This window comes from Salvia splendens, chromosome 14 (genome assembly GCF_004379255.2).
Source record: "Salvia splendens isolate huo1 chromosome 14, SspV2, whole genome shotgun sequence".
Lineage (NCBI taxonomy): Eukaryota > Viridiplantae > Streptophyta > Magnoliopsida > Lamiales > Lamiaceae > Salvia > Salvia splendens.
The window spans coordinates 23,844,800-23,869,179 of NC_056045.1; the positions used below are offsets into that span (position 1 = coordinate 23,844,800).

Consider the following 24,380-nt stretch of genomic DNA (forward strand, 5'->3'; position numbering starts at 1 on the left):
AAAATCCTTCATCCGTGTGAAATTAATTACTGGCAAACTATTAGTTAATGCGACAAATAAAAAAAGGCATAGTTAATTACACATACCAATTTGATCCGGTTCATTGGCATTAAATTCTAGGTATTAAACTAATTTCGAAAAGACAATTTTAACCTTCTCCTTTTACATTTTCAAACTCCAAATCATATAAAGTGGTAATGATCCATTAAAGTTAATTAATTTTTGCGCTTTTTTATATAATCAACACCACTTATAACAAGACACAGTGAGTATAACGTTTATTTATTTATGTTTTATCCTATATAATTAAATATAATTATTCGCTCTTTAAATATTTTAATTCGGAGTGAACTATAAAAATTGCCTCTGGACTTTGTCGTTTGTGGTCCTTGAACTTTAAAAATATCATTTTGGGGTTCGTGGACTTTGATGTTTTGCTTGTTTTTTGTTCTTTTGCACATTTTTTTGGACTGAAATGCCCCCAAGGCCGTACAGGATATTTTTATACTCCAGTCGTCTCATAATAGATGTTACACTTCCCTTTTGGTTTGTCCCACAAAATATGTCACATTTTTTTATAAAAAAAATTCTATCTTATATTAGTATAAATATAATATTTTCTCTCGCCCGCTCTAAAACATCTCCTAAAATCTTATCATTGTTTAAGTGTGACATTTTTTACTGAATATAGAGTATTTTTCTTTGTCAACTCATTTTTTTATAAAAAATATTATCAAATCATATATGTTGACGCACTTTCATTTTTGTCTCCCTCTTTTGATTTTGGTTGTGAGTTTTATCCGCAAAAGGGGGGAAATTTTTTTATTTTGTGGCGAATACTTCAAAACATGAATAATTTTTTTGGATCTAAATGAACGAGATGATCGAACTATCACAGTCCCATTAAAGTTGTGGGCAGAATAGAGGCGCCCTTTCCTATCCCTACTCATTCATAACTAAATTATTATTATTTGATTTAAATTTATTTATTAGAATCACCAAATTAATTAAAGGCTTTATTAATTTTCTAGTTTATGTAGCAGATATATATCATTTCATCTCATCGTACAAAAACCAATTATGCCATGGGTGTACACGTATATAGCTGGCTACCTAGCTAACTCTACTCTAAAACTATAGTAATTGATTATTTAATATTGATACATCATAATATTACTCTTGTACATACATGAAATTCTCCTATACTCGAAATACAATGTCCATAAACTTAATCTAGGAATTAAGAGAATGGCTTGGATTCATTATCCTTAGAAAAGAATATTCATCATCGTTTTCTAAATTTGAGTCGTATTATACTCCAGATTCTAATGAAAGATTAAAAATTAAATTTCAAGTATATAATTAGAAATTTTACAATGTGCTTACGAACTTATTTACGTCGTGTGCAAATAAATATTCTAATTCATCAAAACAAACATTAATGTGATATGTTAACTTGACAATTTTTTGTCAACTTAAGATTCTCATATGGTCTGCTCTGGATACAATAAAAAGGAAAATTTATAATTAAAATATAGATATTTTTTTTAAAAGTACTTGTTTACAAAATCTATCATTATTAACTTATTAGTGTATATTATTATTTTTGTTAATAGATTGAATAGCGGTACTCGAATATAATTACTCAAATGGGTAGTATGTACTGATTTCACACTCTGTATTGAATTAATTTAGATTAAATATGAAGAAAGTTATTCAATCATTGGGAAAATGAATTATTATCTACGTGAACAAAAGAGAAAATATTGATCCAAAGGAAAGTCCTTGAGTACCAAATACAGATAAATCAATAAATGGGACGATCACCAATATTAATTTAACGTGAACCACTAAATTAATACTAGTAAATGTTCGACATTATCGATTTGCAACTCTGATTCATACATTTAATGCATATTTTACTATATTTGTTGCTTGCCGATATAGGCGTCATCTATTTGTCGAATCATAAATGAAAGATATATAGTATTAAAAGAAATAACTCAAAATAAAAGAATAATTGGGTAGCGGACACCGGTTGCCTCTCGACGTACAAAAATATTTAAGCTCTCAACTCCCAACCTACAACTAAAACAAAACTAAGATTCGGTATTACGATGTATATGGTCACATTTATTGCTTGTTTACAATACTCCATCCGTTTCGCCATAGTTGAGGCGGAACTTTTCGGCACGAAGTTTTAGAAAGAAATGTTGGGTGTGTTAAATAAATAATAAAAAAGTAAGAGAGAGGAAAATGTAGAGACAATAAAGTATAAAGTGAATAAAGTAAGAGAGATTAAAGTAGGAGAAAGAGAAAAGTTACCATATATGGAAATGACTCAACTATGAAGAAACTTCCTAAAATTGTAAAATGACTCAACTATGGCGAAACGGAGGGAGTATAAGATAAGATCAATTTATTCACATCAATTCCGTCTATATATATATATAGCAAGTGGACCATATAAGTGTATTAGTGTATGACAATGCCCTACATAGTACTTAATTTTTTATTTTAATAGTTTCCTTTATAATAACGAAAGAGAGAGAGAGAGAATTTGACAGGTTGAAAAAGTAAAAGTGAAAATGACCATGTCAGACATTCGAGATACAAAAATATCATATTCAGTAATTAGACATGCCTTCATGCAAATACAAGTTCATAAAAGAATTGGATCTTTCTCACTTTTGATACAAAATACAAGCTCATAAAAGAATTGGATCTTTCTTACTTTTGATACAAAATACAAGTTCATAAAAAAAAATTGCATCTTTCTCACTTTTGATACAAAGGCGCAGATTTTATTAAAAAAAGATCTGCTTAAAACATTAGAGACAAAACTGCATGAATTACAAAGGCCCTCAAAATAAAGATTACATGGGCAGAGAGGATCATACCTACAACCAAGCATTAGTGTATGACAAAGCCCTACATAAAACAAAAATAACATACACAGACACCACTCTTCATTGCAAAGTCCGTTCGCTTCTTCGTTCTTTCAGCTCACTGGGCATGATTGACACTGAATCAACGCAGAGGCCGCCTTTCGAATGCGTGCAGTCGATTTGTTTCATTGAGAACCGTACTTCAGTGGGTGGATCCGACTCCTTGACTAGGAACTGACCCACCTTGTACTCAATCCAACAACCCCGTTTGTAACTCCCATTAGCATCATCCTCTGGTATGTTGTCTAAGAAGCACTCACTTGATGCGTGTTGGCCGCCTGAAGTAGATAACACGAACCTTACGGGCTTGACATCCCAGCCATGAGTGTGATCAAAGTGAGAGATACGGCGCCCCAGTCTCCTAGAAAATCTCCCAAGGTGTATCCTAAATGACAGTGTGTATACATCTGGTGGGAAAGGAAACGTCACAGATCCATCAACTTCAAACCACCATATTTGCTGTAAATATGCTACAACGTTAAATCTGCAAACAAAAAAAACATTAGTATAAACATGTGTAAAATGTTTGTACCAGTACCAGTAGCAATACCAACACCAATGATCTAATTGCTAGAGGGGGAATCTCATGTCACACCATCTGCCGTCTTTGCAAATAAAAGGTTTGTATCACAAGGAAAAATCTCAAGTTTTTGAGTACACGCATGCAAGTTTTAGCGTAGAACCAGCGAAATTGAACTGCTGATAACTTTCAACAAGAATACTTTAACTTCAAGGTTTATAATTGTTTTGAAATTCAATTGGTGTGCAGATCACTTGAATCCTACTCCATGGAGCTAAACATTGAAGCAATGTGGAACTGGGTCTGGGGCAACTTTCAATAATGTAGTCTCACAAATGCAACCAAAATGATAATGATGGCGAATGAATATTATTTTGCCATAAATGTTCACCAACTAAGTAGAAGTAAAGCAAAAAATGAATTTACATGTTGAAGGTAAACCATGACCGCAATCCTAGAGCATGACAGACAAATAAAGATGCACATAATCTAGCTTTCATGACGTAAAAGCCAGTAAAGGATGAAACAACTTTTGCTTTAACTGATTTTAGCACCCAAAGATAAAAATTGCATGTACATGAGTAGAACATATCCAGAAGTCATATCAAAAAACAAACTCTATTATTCATACAGACTGTGATACCTCATATCCCATATCCCTATCACATTATAGGAACCTAATGGTTAGCCTAATGGGTTGATCAATAGAGAACATTGAACCCAAACATTAAACACTGCACAATAAGGACCTTAAGAGCCAAAATTCATGGAGCACTTGCTAACCTGATCCCTTGCCATACAGAAAAAGCTGGGCATAGCTATCGGTACTTTTAGTTAAAATGCAATACAACCAGCAATTTGCATATTCCAGAATGGTCTCTATTGCATACGGCACAAGATTTCACTTTTCCCTTTAACTGCTGAAGTGCATCTGTTTAAGTTTTCCACTTTTCCTTACACTAAATAGTAGTAAATTCATTTTCAAATTTAAGAAACTACTGCAGCACACATTATTTTTTATCTTAGATTATTCTAAACACGCAATTCTGCACTATTCTTTGTCTTCTATAGGTTTAACTAACTAACTGCCAATGATGTGTTAATTTCTCATACACATTCAAAATCAATGTCAAGTGAAATTATAAAGCATCTGAACCCTCAGGCATCAACTGGTAAACATCAGCAATATTATCTGAAAAGCAAAATACTTGAGCAAAAGAAAAGCAGTAGAAACGTTATATCAGGGAAGAAACTGAATTCAAAGCTCATCAACTGGAAAGTTTAATAGCTCATCCAGTGTCTTCTTGGGGGTTCTGGCCTTCCTGGGTACCTTTTTTGGGAAGCATTATAATCATGAGTTTTTTTCTTGTTTGATATAAAATCTTAGCCAAACTGAACAGCCCATGCCCCAAACAGTCAGGGATATGTGCGATTAAAATTCAAGTTAAGATTTCCATAGAACACAGCCATATCTGAAATTGTCTCAAACAACTTTGCCAATATGTGACTTTGAGAGTATTAGGTATAGAATGTTGCAAACTAACCTGGATTCTTCGGTAGGAACCCAATTCCAATATCTCCTGTCGTCGATGCCAGTGATGGACATTCCCTTTGCTGATATTGCCATGCAAACTCTCCCAGCATATCTGTCCACCCATACCAACTACAAATTCCCAAGGTGAAATGTGAAGTATATTCAAAGAATTGAAAATGAACAAAATTCAATTAACTAAACATGCTAAAGAGATTCAAATGATGAAACCTCTGATTCCATCAATCAAAAAGAGCAACCCTAGATTAGGAGCTTAATGATTTCAAGAAAACAATGGCCTGACGATTCAGCAAAATATTAAATTTTGAGTAAAATTTATAGTAAGTATAACACATGATAACGAAACAGCATTCAAAAACATCCCTTTGATAAACAATAACTACCAGCAGCACATATCCTAACAGAAAGAAATTGGGAATTGATATGCTGAAAATTGTAAACTTCATTCCAAAAAGAAAGTCAGTTAATAACATTTCAAAAGAAAATAACTCAACTGATCGAAAACTACATTCATTAATCATTCGCACAGAACGAATCCTCCATATCCTAACCATCGCAGCATTTAATAACACAACAAACAAATTAAATGCACAAAAAAGTCAAAATTCAAAATCACTGCAACGGAGACGATCCCAAGCCGCAGAAATATTTATTTGAAGTGGTTGAAAATAATCAGACTGACAGTAATAGAAATCAGCAGAACAAGAAAAAAAATAAGCTGACATTAACAGAAAAATTAGAGTCGAAAAAGCGCAAATACATCGAAAACATGCCTTGTTGGCGTCGTCGAAGAGGTTAGGGCGTGCGAGGAAGGCAAAAATATCCTTTCTGGAGAGGTTTTCACAAAGAGCGGGTTGTGAGAGAAGCTGGAGGAGGTGGTGGTAATTGGAGGGGAGCTTCGCCTCCCATACGGCGTCGGATGAGGCGGCACCGCGGAAGGCGCGATTGAGGCGAGCTAAATTGCATATCTCCGGCGGCGAGAGGTAGAGAAAGACGCACGCCACGCAGCTCTCCGGTATATCCCCTAGACCCGGTCCGCCGCTGCCCGACCCGTTTTCCCCCAAATTCGACAATGATGCCCCCATATACACGCAATTATCGCCTGCGATTGCCGTATGCCGGTGATTCCGGAAGAAAATTCCGGCGATGGTGGTGGAGGGGAGAGGGAATTTTTGTATCGGCGACTGCAACACTACAGCTCCGCCATTACTTTTTCGTTCTCGTGCATTTTTCGGGTCTTTTTAATTTTTTTTAATGGAAATAGAATCAATAAATATCCAGACAACTAAAAATGGCGCATTTCGTTTTCATTAATCCTTTTCATTAGTTTGATATCTCTAAAGTTAGTCAATTTACAATTTAGTTTAGTGAATAATAAATTTACTTATAATTAGCACAGGTAGAGAAGGTTGGAATTCTATATATTCTCGACCAATCAAAGTTTAATTAGGTTTAAATTCGATAATTTTGTTAAAGTTGAAGACTGTTTAAATTTAGGCTTCAAAACTCTGGATAAAAATTAGAAAGTTGAACTTGTCACGAATTGAATTGAAATATTATTGAAATTGTTTGAAAATTAATTGTGCCTACTTTGCTATAAGATCGTGGTTTAAATTATAGTACTAATTATATACATAAATTTTGTTATAAGATCGAGATTTTGAAATTTATATCTCTTTGAGTATTTGGAATTTTTATGGTAAACTTAGCTACTTATATAATTCGAATCATTACTTGAGTACGAATTTCATGTATCCCAGTTCCCAACAATAACAAAAATTGTATAGGATGAACAAAAAGAATTGATATTAGTCAATTTTAGTGACACCAAGTTTATAGTTTGGTCTTCTTGGAAAAAGTCTCGAACATCATGATTTTGTTTATTGGGCCTTTTTCTAACACGTTTTATTGACTTATAGAAAAAGTCGAATCAACTAAAAATTGGTCAAAACGATTGATTGATTCCCATGGTTTTATTAGATTAAGTAAATACTCCCTCCGTCCCGGGCTACTCGCTCATTTCCTTTTCGGCTCGGAGATTAAGGAATGAGTGTATAGGAAAGTCAAAAATGACGGCTGTAGGTGAAATTTTTTACTTAAAATGGAAAGAGTGCAAGTAACTTGGGACGCCCAAAAAGGAAATAAGTGCGAGTAGTGCGGGACGGAGGGAGTACTATAGTAGATATTTGACACTTCACCAAATTAGATCACAGTGGGATTTCTTAAGTTCTAAAACATGCTTTTTTATGTTATTTATAGGCTAGTCTGAGATATGCAATAAGAGTGTATAATGTACATATAATACCTTAATTCTTACTGTTAGTTTCAAAAGACCAGCTTTTTTTAAATAGTTATGAAAATATGTGATGGATTCAGTCATTTGCTAATTAAATTATTGAATCTAATTCTAACTTTGTGAATTCATCATGACAGACTCATAACATTTCATAATAAATTTCATAATGTAATATTTATCACAACTAATTTTAGGGCATCCACAATGGGCGGACGATGGCACGCCCGATGGCGCGCATCGTCCGCGCCATCCATCGCCCGCACCCATTGCGGGTGCGCGCCATAGGGCGCGGACGATAGTCGCGCCCTATACTTCGGTCGCGGAGGATAGCGCGGACGATGGCCATCGTCCGCCCCATTGCGGCTGTCGCGGACGATGGCCATCGTCCGCGACATCGTCCGCCCCATTGTGGAGGTCGCGGACGATCAACCGCGGACGATGGCACGCAGTTTCGTTTTTTTATAAATACCGTTCATTTGTAACATTTCATTTCACTCGATTTCATTTTCGAAACTTACAATTACATAATTACTACGAAATAGATTCAAGCCCCAATAGTCCTACGTTTAGCGCAGGGGCGCATTGGCCGGGTACAGAACCCGGCAATTATCGTTCGTTCGACACCAACGCCCACTACGATCCCGATTTCAGTACGGAATCGTATGGGTTGTCTGACATGGAGCCTTCTCCGCACCGCCCAACCGCAGCGGTCGATCCCGACCCCGCCACGACCGCTTCCGCCCCAGCCAGAAAGAAGCGGAACCGACCCCAACGAAGCCAAATATCTCCGGGCGTTACTCGATGAGCTGCGTCGGAAGTTGGGAATTGGTCCGACTTAGTTTTTTTTTATTAGTTCAATGATGTAACTTTTTTTTATTAAAACTTCGCCGTTTGTTATTTAGACTGTTTTTTATTTACTCGTTACTTGTTATTTGAAAACAGTTAAATTAATTAAACAAAACAATAAAATGATGATGTGGCGCTCCCCACTGCAGGTGGGGAGGTAGGAGGATAAAACTGCTGACGTTGCGCGCCATAGGGCGCGCTTTAGGGCGCCCCATTGCTAATGCTCTTATAGATGGTTGAGATATTTTATTCAAACATGATCACACTTCATATCTTATAGCATAGCATATAAACGTATCTAATATATAGAGCGATCATTGGGTAATGACAATATGGTAATGAAACAAAACATAAAATTAATGTCCAATGCAAAATCGACAAAACTAACAGCTGTATAAATAGTATAGTATGGCAATAGAAATTCCATTAGCTAGGAATAATTGTCTTTATCATCCATTACCTTGATTGGTTGGTGACCAAGACAAAATTATATTTTGATTCATCAATGATTACTTGTCTCATATTTTCTTTTTAACCACTTTTCTTTATATATTTAAAAATCAAGTGAGACAAAACACAAATTGAAAATGTAAAAATTGTGTGTGCGAACATATTTTTTTTATAGACAAATGAATAGAAATTTAAAAGTCGCGTCACGATTGTCGATAGACTTGAATTCGAGACATTTTAATGCTCGACCTGTCACCTGTGCACAGGCGCATATTTTATTGACACGTTATAGGCGCCAAAGTGACCACCACACGGTGCTCATTTAATCATTGTAGTACGTTTATCAACTAAGCAGGGTAATTAAACAGTTAATGTCGGTACTTGTCAAGTAAGAATATTTGTACCCTTGCTTGTAGGAGTGCGATTGGTTAGAGAATTAATATTTAAATCTTTTACTATATCTAAGATGGAGTACTACATAAAAGAAAAAAGTTGATTGCATATAATAACAACTCTTTTACTTTTTTTTAAATTTATAACCAAATCAATTAGCCGTAATCAAAATAATTACTTCTAGATGCTCGATTTATAAGGCATAATGATGAGAGCTTACAAATTGCAAAATCGCCTAAATAGTAAGTATACAGCAGCAATCTTAATATTGTATCGGGAGATTTTAGTCTAACACTCAGAAAATTATGTTAATTTTATGTCGTTTATTGTCAACATGAAAATGAAAGCACGCCTACCCTACGACGAATAAGGCTATCAAATTTAATAAATTTATTAAAAAAAACACGCCCAGTGGGACTCGAACCCACAATCGCCTGATTAGAAGTCAGACGCCTTATCCATTAGGCCATGGGCGCTTCTTGATACGCTCGTGAACTTAGACTTTTATCATCTGTAGTAATCAGTTCTAGACTACTAGCTCAAATTTTGAACATATTATTCTATGGCATTCAAACATTTTGTTACAAGGTTACTTATCCACAGAAATAGAAATAGTGGGTTATCTTGATATTACTCCATATTTCGTTTACAGTTTATCATTTCGTTAGTGAGATCATATTACCATTGTAGCCTTCAACTTGCTAGTGTATTTGATTTTGTTCAGGCTCCGTTTAGTACACGAAATTGGAATTAGAATTGGAATTCTATGGAATTGAATTGGAAGGAAAATTCAATTCTAAATCCTATGTTTGGTAAAGTGGAGTAATTTATATGAAATTGAATTTAAATAATTTATGCACACACATTATACACAAAATACACACTCACGCACACTACACACAAAATACATATACTATAACACACCGCACACACTACACACACCGCATACAATATACACACATTATAAACAAAATACATTCAATGCACACAATATACACACATTATACACAAAATACACACACTGCACACACTATAAAAAAAACTCACTCCACACATTGCACACTATACACACACACGTGCTATACACAAAATAAACACACTACATACACTATACACATACTACACGCATTACACACACGTCACAAATTTTACCCAAAATACACACACTATGTACACTATACCCAAAATACACACAGTATTCACAAACTAAAATTTCAAATTTGGTGCAGTTTAAACTTTTGAAAAATTTCAGTTTTTTTATTCAAATCAGAATAAAAAAATTAAAATTGAAAAAAAAAATCAAAAATCGGATGCTTGAAAGTTGTAAAATGTGTGTAAAGTGTGAAATTTGTGTAGTGTGTAAAATGTGTGTAGTATGTGAAACGTGTGTAGGGTGTGAAGTGTGTGAAATATGTGTAGTGCGGGAAATGTGTGAAATTTGTGTAGTGTGTGAAATGTGTGTACTAAAGGAAATGTGTGGAATTTGTGTAGTGTGAAATGTGTGTAGTGTGTGAAGTGCATGTAGTGTGTGAAACATGTGAAATGTGTGTGAAGTGTGTGTAGTGGGTATATAGTGAAACTATCTAATTTTATGACCATTTGGAATTCCAATTTTCTACTTTTGATATGGAATTCAAATCATGGAATTGAAAAACTTGGAGTTATAGTTCAATTCCAAATTCTATACATTTTTGTGATACCAAAAAATGAAATTGACAATTCCAATTCCATAGCTCCAATTCCATGTTTCCAAACACACCCTCAATGTTTTCTAGTATTTCAAAAATTGCAAACATAACACACAACGGCCCAATCAATGTAATATCCAGACCATGGCCAAAAACCATTCAATAAAATTGATCTACTCCTTTGCACGCATCGAAGGGAAACAACCGAGCATTAAGTCTGTAAAACGAAAAAGAAATCTCTTCGAACTCTGGTTTAAGTTTTTGATCGAATGGAACAAAGCTTAAGCAAAACCCAATAGTACCATAGCTCTATTGAAAACAATCAAAGCAAACAAACTAGACCAAACGCCACAATAATGAGGCTGAATAATTTACTTCATTATTTTGTTTATCACCTCGAATGAGTTAATGTCTTAATGACAGAGACATCAAGGGCTGTCATTTTCTGACAAACACCATCCCTCATGGTTTGCAACCACTAATAAACAGTAATTTTCAAGAATTACATCGTGGTAAATAGTACACCCACCCACCATTCTTTCAATAAAAAAAAGGGTGCCAATGTGTAAATCTACAGCAATCCAAAACCAACATCCAAATTCATGGTGATGCCTACCAGGTTCATGTCCCTCAAACTTGCCCACCAAAAACAAAGAACTAAAATAACAGTTTGATGTTGAGCTTTGGTGTAATGTTTGTCTCCATCATGTGTTTTAATCTTCAAGTTCGATGATCTTCACCACGGAAGCATCTCCGACCTTCTGACACACAACTACTCGATCGTGGGACTTGATAACTCCAGAAGCTTTTCCATGATTAAGTGCAACCTTCAAAACAGACTCATTTGTTGCGTTTGTGGACTCAGCCTGTAAGATGAACAGAGTCAGTTCACAGTTGTCAAGAGCATGTACCAAAATTCAAATAATCAAACTATTATACAAACATGATCAGAATGGGTAGGGGTAGAGCTCTGTGTATATAGTGTGTTTGCAAAGTCATTGTATAGGCAAATTATATGATATGAATTCAAGCAAAAGCACTTGAGACAATATCAAATTGATGTGGCTTTGTGCAAGAATTTGACATTTAAAAGAACTCTCATTCAAATGTGATATGGCCATAGTAGTTTTGCCTCCATAATGCAAATATGATCTAAGGAAAAGACAAGGTACTTACTGGATGCCGAGGATCAGCGAGCAAGGGGAAAAGGCCCCGCACTACAAGTGATTGCCTAGCCTGAACATATGCGGAAACATTATAAGCACCTCACTAGGAAACAAATACAAGAACAGAACTTGAAGAAGTACAATCACAAAAATAGCAGGAGAAAAGCAGTTAGATCTGTGCCAACTAATCTCCTACGCAATATAGGCATAGCTTTTCCTACTGCCTCAATCAGATAACTATAAAAACAATATTGCACGAACGAAAGTGTGTGAAACTGTCTACCCTCAATATTTTATGACAGATATCTTGATGTCATTACATAGCCATAATGGCCTTCCTTGTTAATGTTAATATGAAAATGAACCATCAAATATAATTGTTCTGGAATTGGAGCCATTTAAAGCTTAAGGGGAGGGTGGGGACTGAATGCTGACATATGCCACAGAGAGGTGATGCTATAACCACACTGTAACAGTTGGTAAAGTCGAATCCAGGTTTTATAATAAAAAATATTATCTTGATGTGGAGCTAAAGTTTACCTCAAATGCACCGCTAAAACTCCACTTCAGTTGATTTGTCTTCAGCCGAGGAATGACAACAGATAACACAGGCATCGTTGGCCTGTACTTTGCAATCAATCTGCATAGAAAGGAAGATGTTGAGATGATGCTAAAATGGAGTGCATCTTAGATTCTTAATATCAGTTTATATATATATATATATATATATATATATATGGTTTTAATCTATGCAAAACTAGTTTTAAATACAGAAACGCAGAACAATATCATGCGTAGGGCATGTTTAGGTCATTGTTAGTTTATGTTTAGGTCATACTAACAAAGCATGACCTAAAATGATCTTAAAATTACATTAAACTCAAATCTTATAATATGACCTAAAACTGTTTAATTATGACCTTTCGTGTTTTTGGTTAATTATTGACCATTAGATCATCTAATCCAAGGGTCAAGATTTGGGCTGCATTTCTGGATTTAAACACATACTTGTTTTGATCATCTCCCTATATATATATATATATATATATATATATATATATATATATGTCGAAGAAAACAATACCTTGCAGCTCTTCCAGATGATGTAAAGCATATTATGACAGATGCCTTTACTTTAAGGGCCGCACGGACCTAAGATGAAGTGCAGATAGAGTGACTTAATATGATGATGATCTAAGCAAAAACTGAGAGCACAATTATGGGACAGAAATATCTATTCAGAATTCTTTTGCTATTTAAATTTCGCCTTGTTATTCTTCAGTTGTTCCGCAACATACCGCAGAGGAAGCAATAGATTCCAAGTGAGTCATTGGTTCACCAACAAACTTTACAGTCCTCTTGAAGTATTGATCTTGATTGAAGACCTTCTCTGCCTATGAAGAAAAGGGGAAACTGCAGTTAGATTTGCTCAAAGTGTTTGTCAATAAGGACATTGAGACTAGCCAACAATTCTTCATATAAGGGGTGAACGCCCAGTTAGTATGTTAGTCCAAAGTTTCTGCTATTGATGGGAATGAAATTAGGCTATTTTTTTTATACTAATGACAATTAAAGATACAAACTTTAGTGCTTTGCATAGTTGAAATGAAAAACAGAAGCTTAGAGAGTTTAACTGTACTTGCACAAAGAATAAACATGAATAAGTTGGGAATCTAATTGAGTGAAACGTGAAATACACCTTCAAAGCATTTTATTTTAAAAATGTACTTGGGCCTAGGATTAGTTATTAAGAATGAAAATTCATTGCGAGTAAACATATTGCATTAGACAAAAAACTGAAGCTGTTAAAATCAAGAAACCTCAAATTGAATGTATAGGAAACAGAACACCATATAAAGATATCAACAACAGTTAATATGAAGCCAAGCAAATGCAGAGGTGAAAGACAATATACCTCAGCACAGATTTTCCCAACGGTAGAAATAGTTTCCACAGGATACAATCCACGCAAGGTCTCAGCACCAAGAAGAATAGCATCACATCCTGAAATATACATTATCACCATGGTTCAGCCAGCTGATATAATTTGACCAACAATTAAAGAAGACTGATGATAATTCACATATAATAACCAAATGCCCTTGGACAATTAATAGAGAAGGAATGCCAATTCACAAAAACTGCTTTAAGAAAACAAGGCCAAGCATTTATGTTTTTCCAACAAAGATTTCAGTCAGACGCTTACCATCCAAAACAGCATTAGCAACATCAGTTGCCTCAGCACGAGTGGGCCTCAAATTGTCTGTCATGCTATCGACAACACGAGTCACAACTGCAGGCTTTCCAGCCATGTTACATTTGTAAACAGCAGACTTCTGAAACAAGAACACCTACAGATAGAGAGGAAAGAAATTATTCTAAAAATTATAGAGTAGAGCAAAGAAATTATATTACATGCAAGTAATATGCAAGAACTATAGCATCCCACCCAGAAAGAGGCCAAAATGTGCATATCAGTTTTTCAAAGGTCAAAGTGAGGCCTTCCTGATATATAATGACCAACCAGAACACTTGAAAATTTCAAATGAAAAAAATTTACAGCTATAGAGCATAGCCTTGAAATTTGAGGTACTGACTAGATAAATACATTCGCAAAAAAACTACATAAAGATGTTACTTCTTCATGTACATATAGACATGAGCAATGCAGCTCAAAGTCAGCAAAATAAAAACAAACAGATGGGGAATACAAAGCAAGATTTTGCATGAACAAATAAAACAAACAGCTGACCTTCTCAGGTGGGAGGTCTATGCCAAGATTCCCACGAGAGAGGATGATGCCATCAGCCTCCTGTAGGATCTCGTCAAAATGGGTTAAACCCTGCAGATACCAGTAAGTTAAAGTTTGTGAGCCACTTGCGCATCTCTTGTAAAAACACAACCCACTTTATTAGAGATTGCATTGCAGCCTCAGCATACCTCTACATTTTCAATTTTAGCAAATATCTGAGTCTGACTCAGATCACCATGCTTTGACAGAAAATCACGGGCCTGCAAAGAAAATTTATCAGTTTCAAGGAAACTACATACATGGTATTCACATTAAAAAGAAATCAAAACAATTTTATCCCAGCCACTTTACCTCACGGACATCCTCTGCGTGCCGTGTGTATGATAACGAAAGAAAATCTATTTTATTCTTAACCCCCCAAGTGCTGATGACCTGAAACAGAAGTGATATGTCTTGAATATTAAAATCAAAATTGAACAGATAGGATAAGACTGACATATAAAGGAATAACCAAATATAACTTCTAGTTAATCATCAGCAACTCAAATAAATAGACATGCTTCAGATGCCAAATTAGGCACTAGTTTCATAGGTTTGAATTTCACCATGAGTAATACAGGAAGGTACAAGGAAACTGCATGAAGGTCTAGGTTTGAAGGTGGTGACTTTTCAATTTCCTTCTCGACTTACAAGTATTATGGTTAAAATCATATTTAAAACCCTTGATAAAGTGCGGAAGTGTAAACTATTTACTGCTAATTTCATCATAGAGTCATTCAGAAATATCCTCCCAAATCCCAATATCATGAGAAAGGAACATACAAGTCAAACAGTTAGTGCAAGGTTTGCAGAACTCACCTCCTTGTCCTTTTCAGATAGAGTAGGCAGGTCAATTCGAATTTGTGAAGCATGCAGTGTAAATAGTGATCCTGCCAAGGTTGCTGAGTTCTTGGTAACACAAACCACATCATTACCCTGTACTTCATCAACCTGCCAGCCAAATCACAAATGACAAGTAATAAATCTCACTGAAATAACTAATTATATATCAAGCATAAGGCATAAAATGCAAAAGAAAGTGTACTTAGTGTATACAGGCTCATGTTTGCTTCTATCATAAGAATCTATTTAAAATGGAACCAGGGAGAAATATCCAGAGGAAGATGAACAAACTCAAGAACCAAGTACACATAGGTAATGTAGGAAAAAAAAGAAAAGGAGAAGCAAATCAATAATAGAAAATTGATTTAGACAAGCCCACTGACATTGCAAAGACAGCTAGACATGTGAGAGTGATTAATAGAATGGGACAACACTACTAGGAGAACTTAAAAATGAAAAACACTACATATGTACACCTCCTACCTCCAGCCATACAGAAGTCGTCTCACTTCCCGTGAATAGGTACTGACCGACAAAAATGGTGTCACCCTTCTTCACAGCCTGCAAACATGGACCTTGATTAGGATGTACAACAAGAAAGAGGCCTAAAGGAAATTAATGATGTCCAAAGAATGGAGCAGTACTCTTAGAAGCAACACAGACAGTGATAATAAGAGCTAGAAACATATTAGCAGCTCAGGCAACAATAGCAGCTGAAATAATGCTGATTTAAACATATAAAAAAAATCATAATAGTAAAGCAAATCAACTTTCTCCTTCGAATCGCAAATTGACAAGTGGATGGGTAAAACAGCAAACAAATTGCACTAGGAAAATGGTTAGAGAACCTTAGCCAATCCAGCAAAGTTGATCGGCAAAACTGCAGATGTTGCTTCTTGACCTTGATCAGGAGTCAAAGTAACCTTGTCTTCGGCTTTAAGTGTTATAGATGTCTCACGCTTATTAACAACTTGCATTTCAGCACCTACGGTGTCTAGCATAACCTGAAAACATGTTCAAACCCAGCATCATCAACATTGATACAAAATCTACTTTATTGTTTCCTCTTCAAAAAGTAACACAAAGCATAAAATTGCATGCTTTATTTTACTCTCCAGCTGTAAATAGGAAAAAAAATCGAAATCAAATAAATATAAAATCCAATAGTTCAATAGACTTACAGCACAGAGTTTCGTAGTGCTCTTAATTGCAGTCTTCAGATTCTCCAAAGTCTTCTGGTGAGAGTCCGCATCGCCCCATGAAAAATCAAATCTCGCAACTGCCACGTTAGAAAAATTAACAAACAAAAAACAATAACTAACCAAATAAGATCAAAGTCCGGAAAAAGAAAAGTACAAAAAGATATTTATCTCCAAAAAAAGTTGAATCAATTACCGGACATTCCAGTCTTAAGGCAATCGGAAATGACTTCGACGGATCGAGAGCGCGGGCCGAGCGTCCCGACGATCTTCGTCATAGCAGGGAAGAAACTCTGCATAGACACCACCAGATGAGTCACAGAAATCCAAACCGCAAACGGCTAGTATCGATCCGCTCAAAAATCAAAACAGCGAAAAGTGATACCGGTTTGGATGGCTCAAGGATGGTGGCCATCCGGATTGGCTCCTCGAGCAGCAAATGATTTGAATGCATCTTGATTGTCTTCGATTTCTTGCGAGTAACAGTAGTTGAAGCAGTAAATGATAGAGAATTGATTTGGTGGATAAATAGTGCAACACAATGGTTTGTTTCTCAGTTTCTCTCTCTAAGATTTCTTTTTGCCAACGAAAACATCCCTTCCCCGGTTTTCGCTTTCCACCTCTTCGGTACAACTTACGTTCCACGACGGGCTAATTATACCATATATACAAAATATTTTATCAATCTTTCGTATTAGTATGAAAAGTTTCAAGTTTACCTATATATACAAAAAGTTTAGAGCATTAGCAATGGAGCACCCTATAGGATGCTCTAAAGCCCGCCCTATGCATCGTCACGTCAGCATTTTATTCTCCTGCACTTCCACCTGCAGTGGGGCGCCCTATAAGCCGCCCTATAAGCCGCCCTAAAGGCCACCCTAAGCATTTTCTTTATTTGAATATTTAAATAACTACAAAAATTTGAAAAAAAACCTTCATTTCATTTAAAATTAATACATTACAATACGAATTAAAAAAATACGCATTCTCAATGACGGCGGTTACGGGCTCAAACTTATTCAACCATGTCGTTCATGAGCTGAGCATGGTCTTGTTGGTTACGCATTGAGGCCTGTCTAGACAGAACCTCATTGAAGCCCATCGGTAATCCTCGAGCGTGGGGCACGGTCGCCGTGCTGGAGCTAGATCCACCTCCAGTCGTCGTGGTTCATTTTTGTTTGTGAGAGATTATCGAAATATTCGTATGGAATGTGAGAGATGAGGGAAATGTTCGTATGAAAAATAGAATGACAAACGGGGTTTAAATAGACAAAAATTCATAAAAAAATTAAAATGCGTTGCATCTTCCGCGTCGCTCACAATGGACGGGCGATGGGGCGGACGATACCCTATCGTCCGCATATCGTCCGCGGACGATGCATCGGGCATCGTCCGCGCACCCACAGTGGGCGGACAATGGCGCGCCCGAGACATCGGGCGGCCTATCGTCCGCCCCATTGCGGATGCTCTTATTAGTGTTTTATATCGATACATTTAGTCTAAATTCGATTAACACCGTTAGTTTTCTTATTTCTAAGTATGTTTAATTCATTCTATTCACTATATTTTACTGCGTTCTGTTTGATAATGGAAAATTTATTCCTCTTTATTGAATGTATATATATGTATTAATATGCTCTAGATGTATCATTAAATTATAGTGTCCCCATTTTGAGAGTTCAGTCGGTTCCATGTTCATGAATATATTGCCATGTGTGTTCCCATCGGTGACGTTTATTTGTATGGATTAGGAGAAGTGAGACTCGTTTTTGGAAGTTTAATATGTGACACAAATGTTCATGAGTGTATCTCCATTTCACCATTTGTGTTCCCATGTTATCTGCTGCAATCTGACTGGGCGGAGAGGAGCTGACTCGTGCTCCATAACATCCCAGAATTCCTCCTCCGCTCCTCGTTCGACAACCACATCACCACGGTTTCTGTCAACCTAGCCAGTAGAACCTTTCGTATCTTCTCTTTTCCTAATAGAATGTTACGGACGCACCGGCTACCCCGGCTGAGCCGACTACAGATGCCGCAATAGAAGATACTTACGGGAGCCAGGCGGTGACAGGAGAAGGGGAGACACCGCCCGAGGAAGGGGGTGAGATACCGACCGAAGCAGAACAGCCTAAGGGAGTGGAGTCCGAGGAGAGCACGACAACGAGAAAGTTCCGACCAAGAGAGCAAATCAAGCCACCGAACATGTTCCAGAATTACACCGCCAAATCGTCTCCCGCCACCGCGGCCAGTTGCTGCAGCTTCCCGAATAATGGCTGTGGATATATGTGTAAAACATAGTGAGTCTCGTTCTTGGAAGTTGTCACATTGTCCTAATCCATACAAACAATGCTAAATAGTAAGAAAATTAACAGTGTTAAACTAATTTAGACGGAATGTATCAATATGAAAAACTAATTAAACATTTTTTAAACTTAAAACTTTTTGTATTAATTTGAAATATTAATAAAATATTTTGTATGTGTGGTGTAATTACCTCTACGTTCCACAAGGTACCACTTTTACGATATTATTATTGGTTTCTTGTTGTAAAAAACGTGGGATTTAGCAAAAGTGAGCTCAATGTGACATTTATAAAATCCTATTTATTTTTATGTAAAATTTAAAATAAAGATATTGATGAGGAAGGAGTATTATGGAAAAGAATAAACAAAAATGAACAAACAAAAAATACTTCATCCGTCTCATAAAATTTGTCACATTTTATCATTTTCATCCATCCCACAAAGTTTATCCCACTTAGAATCTATTTAAAACAAAGCATTAAATACACTCCTCACCCTTATTCCACTACACACCTTCATTAATTCAAAATCAAACAAGCTTAGAACTCGCTCTAGGTTAAACCGGAACAAACTTTGCTTTGGAGTATTTAATTCCTAATATATTTATGGACTTGTTTTTAAGGCATCTTCCAAACATGGCACATCTTACCGGCGCTAGAGGCGAATTTGTTCCTTGAGTTCTTGTTCATAAATAATTAAATCGGAACCTTGTCAATTTTTCTATTTATGGTGGCCATTCATGTTGAATATTTATTGGATGAAAATATGAAGTAGAGTGGAAAACGCCACATTGTATATACTAATATTAACACGTATGGGAATGAGAAGTGCTCATTAGTATAAAAATATTTTTATATCTAATAAAATACTTTGAATCAATTACTATTAGTATTAATTTTATTCACTTCTATTAATTCAGTTATTATCTAGTAACTACCATTAAATTGTGAGTAGAAAAAACAGGGACTACAGACAAATTAGATACTCCTATATTAAATTCGCACCAAAATTATATAACGCGAAAATGGGCCCACTCACGTGCCCACCTAACGGACTCGTCACCAATGTAACGCCACTGGGGCACCGCCCCTACCCCTAACCTGCAAAATTTCTCAAATTCCATGATCCTTTAACGGCGCCACGTTTTCACTTCCGTCTCCGTTTCCGTCAGCTGACGCCGTCCATGGCCGCTTGTGACGACGATTTTTCCCTCCTCGACGACCCCCAAAACCCTAACTCTGCCCCGCCCTCCACCGCAACCGCCTCGCCATACCAGATCAACCCGTATGAACACGATTCCGACCCCTTCGATTCCGATCCGAACTCGCTATCGACCAAGCGCCTCACCGATCGGGATGACATCCACAGCGGCACGTCGAAAAGGACCAGATTGCCCTCCTCCGCCGGAGACTACCGCAAGGACAGGGAGGAGTGGAGCGACACGGCCATCTCGTGTCTGCTTGAGGCGTACAGCGATAAATTCGTGCAGCTGAACCGGGGCAATCTGAGGGGCCGGGATTGGGAGGAGGTGGCAGCCATGGTCAGCGAGAGGTGCGAGAATCAGTCCAAGAGCGTGGAGCAGTGTAAGAACAAGGTCGATAACTTGAAGAAGCGGTATAAGCTTGAGAGGCACCGGCTTAGCAACGGCGGCGTCTTGACCAGCCACTGGCCGTGGTTTACGCAGATGGAGCAAATCGTCGGCAATTCTATCGCTGCCAAAGCTGCCGTCGAGGAGGAGAAGTCGTCTGGCGCCGGAGGGGTGTCGTACTCGACTAGGCAGACCAAGAGGTATACAATCGAAAACTTACATACTGATTTCCAGTCGCTACAACGGGCTATTAGCAACCAATAAAAGGGTTTCTGCCATGTTACTTAGGCATATTTTCTCTCTTTTAACCTGTGGTTCTATCATGGATTCACTGCTTTTATTTAGCAATGTAACGTAGAAAAGAGAAATGGATATCTTTTGAAGCTATAGTATGTAAAAACTATGCTTCATTTGGGAAAGACACGAATCTATTGCTCGTTATAGCTTTGTGTGAAGTGTGATATCAGTTGTCGAAGTATATACTACTACTATTACTTTTCAGTCAGCTTTACTCACTGAGAGCTATTATGTTGTTCCATATGCTTTACTCACTGATTCTAGAACTTAGGCTGCGACTGCTTTGTTGGTTCCTTAAAGCACTTGGATCCTTTCTAAGCTGCTTTCTTTCCGTGGTGCTTGGTGGTTTTCGTGGGCTATTTATTTTCTCCTCATGTTGAACTGTTTTTGGGCAGACTAGGAACAATAGTCAATTGTTCTGGTAGTCAGATTAACAGCATGAAGTTGAAACCATCAAATAACCTCAGATGGAGGAGAGTTGTGTTAAAAATTAGTGGAGCTGCTCTAGCTGGAAGCGCTCCTAACAATATTGAGCCGAAGGTTTATTTCTAACTTAATTTCGCTTGACTGTATTTGCCTCCGGAGAGTCCATGCATCTTTAGTTCCATCATATGCCATGGAACTGCTATCTATGGATATGTACCTAATTGATTTAGTGAAAGAGTACCTTTCCGGCTTGCTGCAATTGCAAATGCTATATCTCCTCAAATTTAGTGAATTACCATGTGTTGATGCCTATAAAAGAACAGCCAGTAACTTGATTGTATATGTACTTGATTATACATAAAAGAATTTGCGCAAATGCTATATCTACTCAAATCTGTATTATTTTCGCTTTTGGTTATTGACTTATTTTGCCTGATGATCTCATGGTTTATACTGTCTCCTCTTGGTCTCAAAATATTTTGCCGACCATGAATATTACATTTAAGTATAGACTTACAAAAAATAATATGTGATAGATAGATTTTGACTCCTGTTATTGATTGTGTTTATAAAGTATTTGGACACGTATATAATTTGATATGACTTACTCAATAACCTTGTCCCTCTTTGTTGTTGAAAGTCTTTGATTTTCTGCTGTCTCTGTTCCTGAATCTGGAGTTTGAATTGCTTGATCTCTTTGACATATTATAGGTGGCCATGCTGATTGCAACAGAAGTTTCAATAGCATGCCATGTTGGTGTTCAGGTACTAGTTTAAAGCCTTCTATTTGCAAGGTTGTCTTTTAAATTTCCTGCCATGTAATCTTCATTTCTTTCTCTTTTTTCTTTTACTTTCAACTTCTTTGTCCTTCTTCTAAAAATTTAATCTTAGGTAGCTATAGTTGTTGGTGGTGGCAACTTCTTTTGTGGAGACGCATGGGTTGAGCAAACTGGCTTGGATAGGTGTACTGCATATCAGATTGGGTAAGCTTGCCTTTTACTTTTATGATTGGGTAAGCTTGCCTTTTACTTTTATTGGAGTTAATTTTTCAATCTTGCACTATATTCCTCGGAGCTTGAAGACTCAGTTAGTGCCATGTTATACATTCAGTTTTGCATGTCTCTTATTCAAACTTTGGCTCTCAACTCAACCTTTACATGCCTATTAAAGCATTAAATTCAGTTCCATTTTTTCCCTGCATGAACAATCTTACATTATTTTACAATGGATCGATGTAAAATAGTGGACCTGGTTATATGCACCTGGTATATTACTACTAATCAATCCACAACGTGTTTGTCTGAGCCCATATTAAAATGACTTCTAAGTTAAAGTGTTAAACAACTTATAAGCTTGTCCAAAGTGTCTGCAATTTGTTCCAAAAATAAGATGTCAGAACTTAGCACTCGAAAGTTTCTCTTTATCTCCACTTTCACCCAACAAACAGAAACCCATAAATATTAGTAGTATCTTTCTTCTTTCAGAGTGAGCAAATCGGATGTTTTTAAAGTGATTTAGGTCTTTCCTTGTCAGATTTGCAGATATTAGAGGAGGTTAGAAGTAAGTGACTGTCATTCTATGTTTTAGGAAATGCAAACAACCACTACCCAACTGAGATGTCTTTTGGATTCATATCTTGGACTTTAGTAGCTGACATCTTACAAGTTCAATCATCCAGGCTTTCTGACAATATATTTTTAAATATAAGATCTAATATAAGCTCCTTCAAAATTATTTTAACCACACTGTATTGATAGATTATTAGACTCCATTTTTAGGAGTTAAATGTGTTTGGGTGATCTTATATTAGGCCAAGTTATACGATGTTTTTGACCTTAGAAGCTCCAAACAAAAAAAAGATGTTAAATGTGTTTTTTATCTTACAAGAATGAACATATACTTGTGTGTATGTGTGCTAGAAGCTGTATATGGTTATTATTTTAGTTCTTTCACTGATCCGGTAATGGCATCTACAATCAGAATGATGGCAACTGTGATGAATTCCGTACTGCTGCAGTCTGCTTTGGAGAAACTGGGCGTGCAGACCCGCGTACAGAGTGCATTTTCTATTCCAGAGGTTGCTGAGCCTTACAGTAGGCAACGGGCAATTCGGCATCTTGAAAAAGGAAGAGTTGTAATTTTTGGTGGTATTGGCGCTGGCACAGGGAATCCTCTCTTCTCCACAGATACAGCTGCAGCCCTTCGAGCATCAGAGAGTGTGTCCTCGCTTGACGGCGTCCTTTAGCTAATGGTTTCTTATGTATTCCTTAAATCACAATGTGCCTTAATTCTTTGCAGTTCACGCTGATGCGGTCCTGAAAGGTACAAACATGGAAGGTGTATATGTTTGCGATGCTAGAAATAATAGCATAGCAGCAGAGCATATTTCCTTCAGGGAATTGGCTTCGAGACGGGCGTCTCCAATGGACATGATGGCTGTGACATTCTGCGAGGAAAATGGGATCCCAGGTCCTAAAACATACATATTCTCCATTTTTTTCCATAGATAGGTTAGTTATCTGTCTCTCACGTCGATTTTTATCTGCTCTTCTTTGCAGTTGGCATCTTCAATCTTCACGAGCCTGGAAATATTTCGAGGGCGTTATGTGGGGAAAGGGTTGGTACCCTAATAGATCAAACAGGTCCCGTTACTTAACATTACGTGCTATGTTGAATGTGGCTTCACTCCAATATAGGCACATTAAGAATTTAACTTCTTGTTGTATGTTTAGTTGGTAAGGGTTATCAATGCTACTCTACTTAGCCTAAAAGATGTAGTAGTTGTTTGTGCAATAGTTTAGAATGTCGTCTGTATTTATATGGCTTTGATTGAGCCCCCTTTAGGTTATACCTTGAATTAGTTTTTTCATATATGGCTTGAATTTGATTTGTCGGATGTTCGTTTGATCGTAAGACAAATGACAATTTTTTTAACATATGATTTCATGTCTTAGACTAGCAAGAAGGAAAGTAAATTATGACGTTGTTAGCATCATTAGTATCTCAGAAACTAATTGTTGATTTGTGGTACTGGTATATATCCAACCTCTTCAACTCAATTGTAAATACTG

The 24,380-nt window shown here is 36.6% G+C and overlaps 3 protein-coding genes and 1 non-coding gene across 4 annotated transcripts; 1 reads left to right on the forward strand and 3 right to left on the reverse strand.

The window, feature by feature from the left end:
- Nucleotides 1-2,711: 2,711 nt before the first annotated feature.
- LOC121763274 (F-box protein PP2-A15-like) lies at nucleotides 2,712-6,281 on the reverse strand. Its single transcript, XM_042159257.1, has 3 exons — nucleotides 5,794-6,281; nucleotides 5,013-5,131; nucleotides 2,712-3,432 (listed from the first exon to the last, which is right to left on the reverse strand). The coding sequence occupies exons 1-3, from the start codon at nucleotides 6,103-6,105 to the stop codon at nucleotides 2,970-2,972; spliced, it is 894 nt and encodes a 297-aa protein (XP_042015191.1). The 5' UTR covers nucleotides 6,106-6,281; the 3' UTR covers nucleotides 2,712-2,969.
- A 3,127-nt stretch (nucleotides 6,282-9,408) lies between these two features.
- Nucleotides 9,409-9,481, reverse strand: TRNAR-UCU. Its single transcript has one exon. It is a non-coding gene; the product is annotated as a tRNA-Arg (tRNA).
- A 1,549-nt stretch (nucleotides 9,482-11,030) lies between these two features.
- Nucleotides 11,031-17,332, reverse strand: LOC121766026 (pyruvate kinase 1, cytosolic-like). The gene is made up of 16 exons (XM_042162355.1): nucleotides 17,078-17,332; nucleotides 16,889-16,985; nucleotides 16,675-16,772; nucleotides 16,342-16,497; nucleotides 15,977-16,054; nucleotides 15,470-15,601; nucleotides 14,963-15,043; nucleotides 14,800-14,871; nucleotides 14,612-14,701; nucleotides 14,066-14,210; nucleotides 13,775-13,863; nucleotides 13,158-13,253; nucleotides 12,944-13,011; nucleotides 12,400-12,499; nucleotides 11,870-11,929; nucleotides 11,031-11,559 (listed from the first exon to the last, which is right to left on the reverse strand). Exons 1-16 carry the CDS (start codon nucleotides 17,144-17,146, stop codon nucleotides 11,407-11,409), a joined length of 1,584 nt encoding a protein of 527 aa, XP_042018289.1. The 5' UTR covers nucleotides 17,147-17,332; the 3' UTR covers nucleotides 11,031-11,406.
- Nucleotides 17,333-20,058: 2,726 nt separating this feature from the next.
- On the forward strand, nucleotides 20,059-24,243 carry LOC121763233 (uridylate kinase-like). The gene is made up of 7 exons (XM_042159188.1): nucleotides 20,059-20,786; nucleotides 21,279-21,423; nucleotides 22,021-22,074; nucleotides 22,201-22,292; nucleotides 23,290-23,525; nucleotides 23,608-23,778; nucleotides 23,868-24,243. Exons 1-7 carry the CDS (start codon nucleotides 20,182-20,184, stop codon nucleotides 23,963-23,965), a joined length of 1,401 nt encoding a protein of 466 aa, XP_042015122.1. The 5' UTR covers nucleotides 20,059-20,181; the 3' UTR covers nucleotides 23,966-24,243.
- Nucleotides 24,244-24,380: the final 137 nt, after the last annotated feature.

Coding starts and splice junctions, on each gene's coding strand:
- LOC121763274 (XM_042159257.1), bottom strand. CDS start 6,105: ATGGGGGCATCATTGTCGAATTTGGGGGAAAACGGGTCGGGCAGCGGC. Junction 5,132..5,793: donor TCTTCGACGACGCCAACAAG/GCATGTTTTCGA, acceptor GGGAATTTGTAG/TTGGTATGGGTGGACAGATA. Junction 3,433..5,012: donor GTTCCTACCGAAGAATCCAG/GTTAGTTTGCAA, acceptor TTTTGTTTGCAG/ATTTAACGTTGTAGCATATT.
- LOC121766026 (XM_042162355.1), bottom strand. CDS start 17,146: ATGCATTCAAATCATTTGCTGCTCGAGGAGCCAATCCGGATGGCCACC. Junction 16,773..16,888: donor CCTTAAGACTGGAATGTCCG/GTAATTGATTCA, acceptor CTAACGTGGCAG/TTGCGAGATTTGATTTTTCA. Junction 12,500..12,943: donor TCATCTGGAAGAGCTGCAAG/GTATTGTTTTCT, acceptor CTTTCTATGCAG/ATTGATTGCAAAGTACAGGC.
- LOC121763233 (XM_042159188.1), top strand. CDS start 20,182: ATGGCCGCTTGTGACGACGATTTTTCCCTCCTCGACGACCCCCAAAAC. Junction 21,424..22,020: donor CTAACAATATTGAGCCGAAG/GTTTATTTCTAA, acceptor GACATATTATAG/GTGGCCATGCTGATTGCAAC. Junction 22,293..23,289: donor TGTACTGCATATCAGATTGG/GTAAGCTTGCCT, acceptor ATCTACAATCAG/AATGATGGCAACTGTGATGA.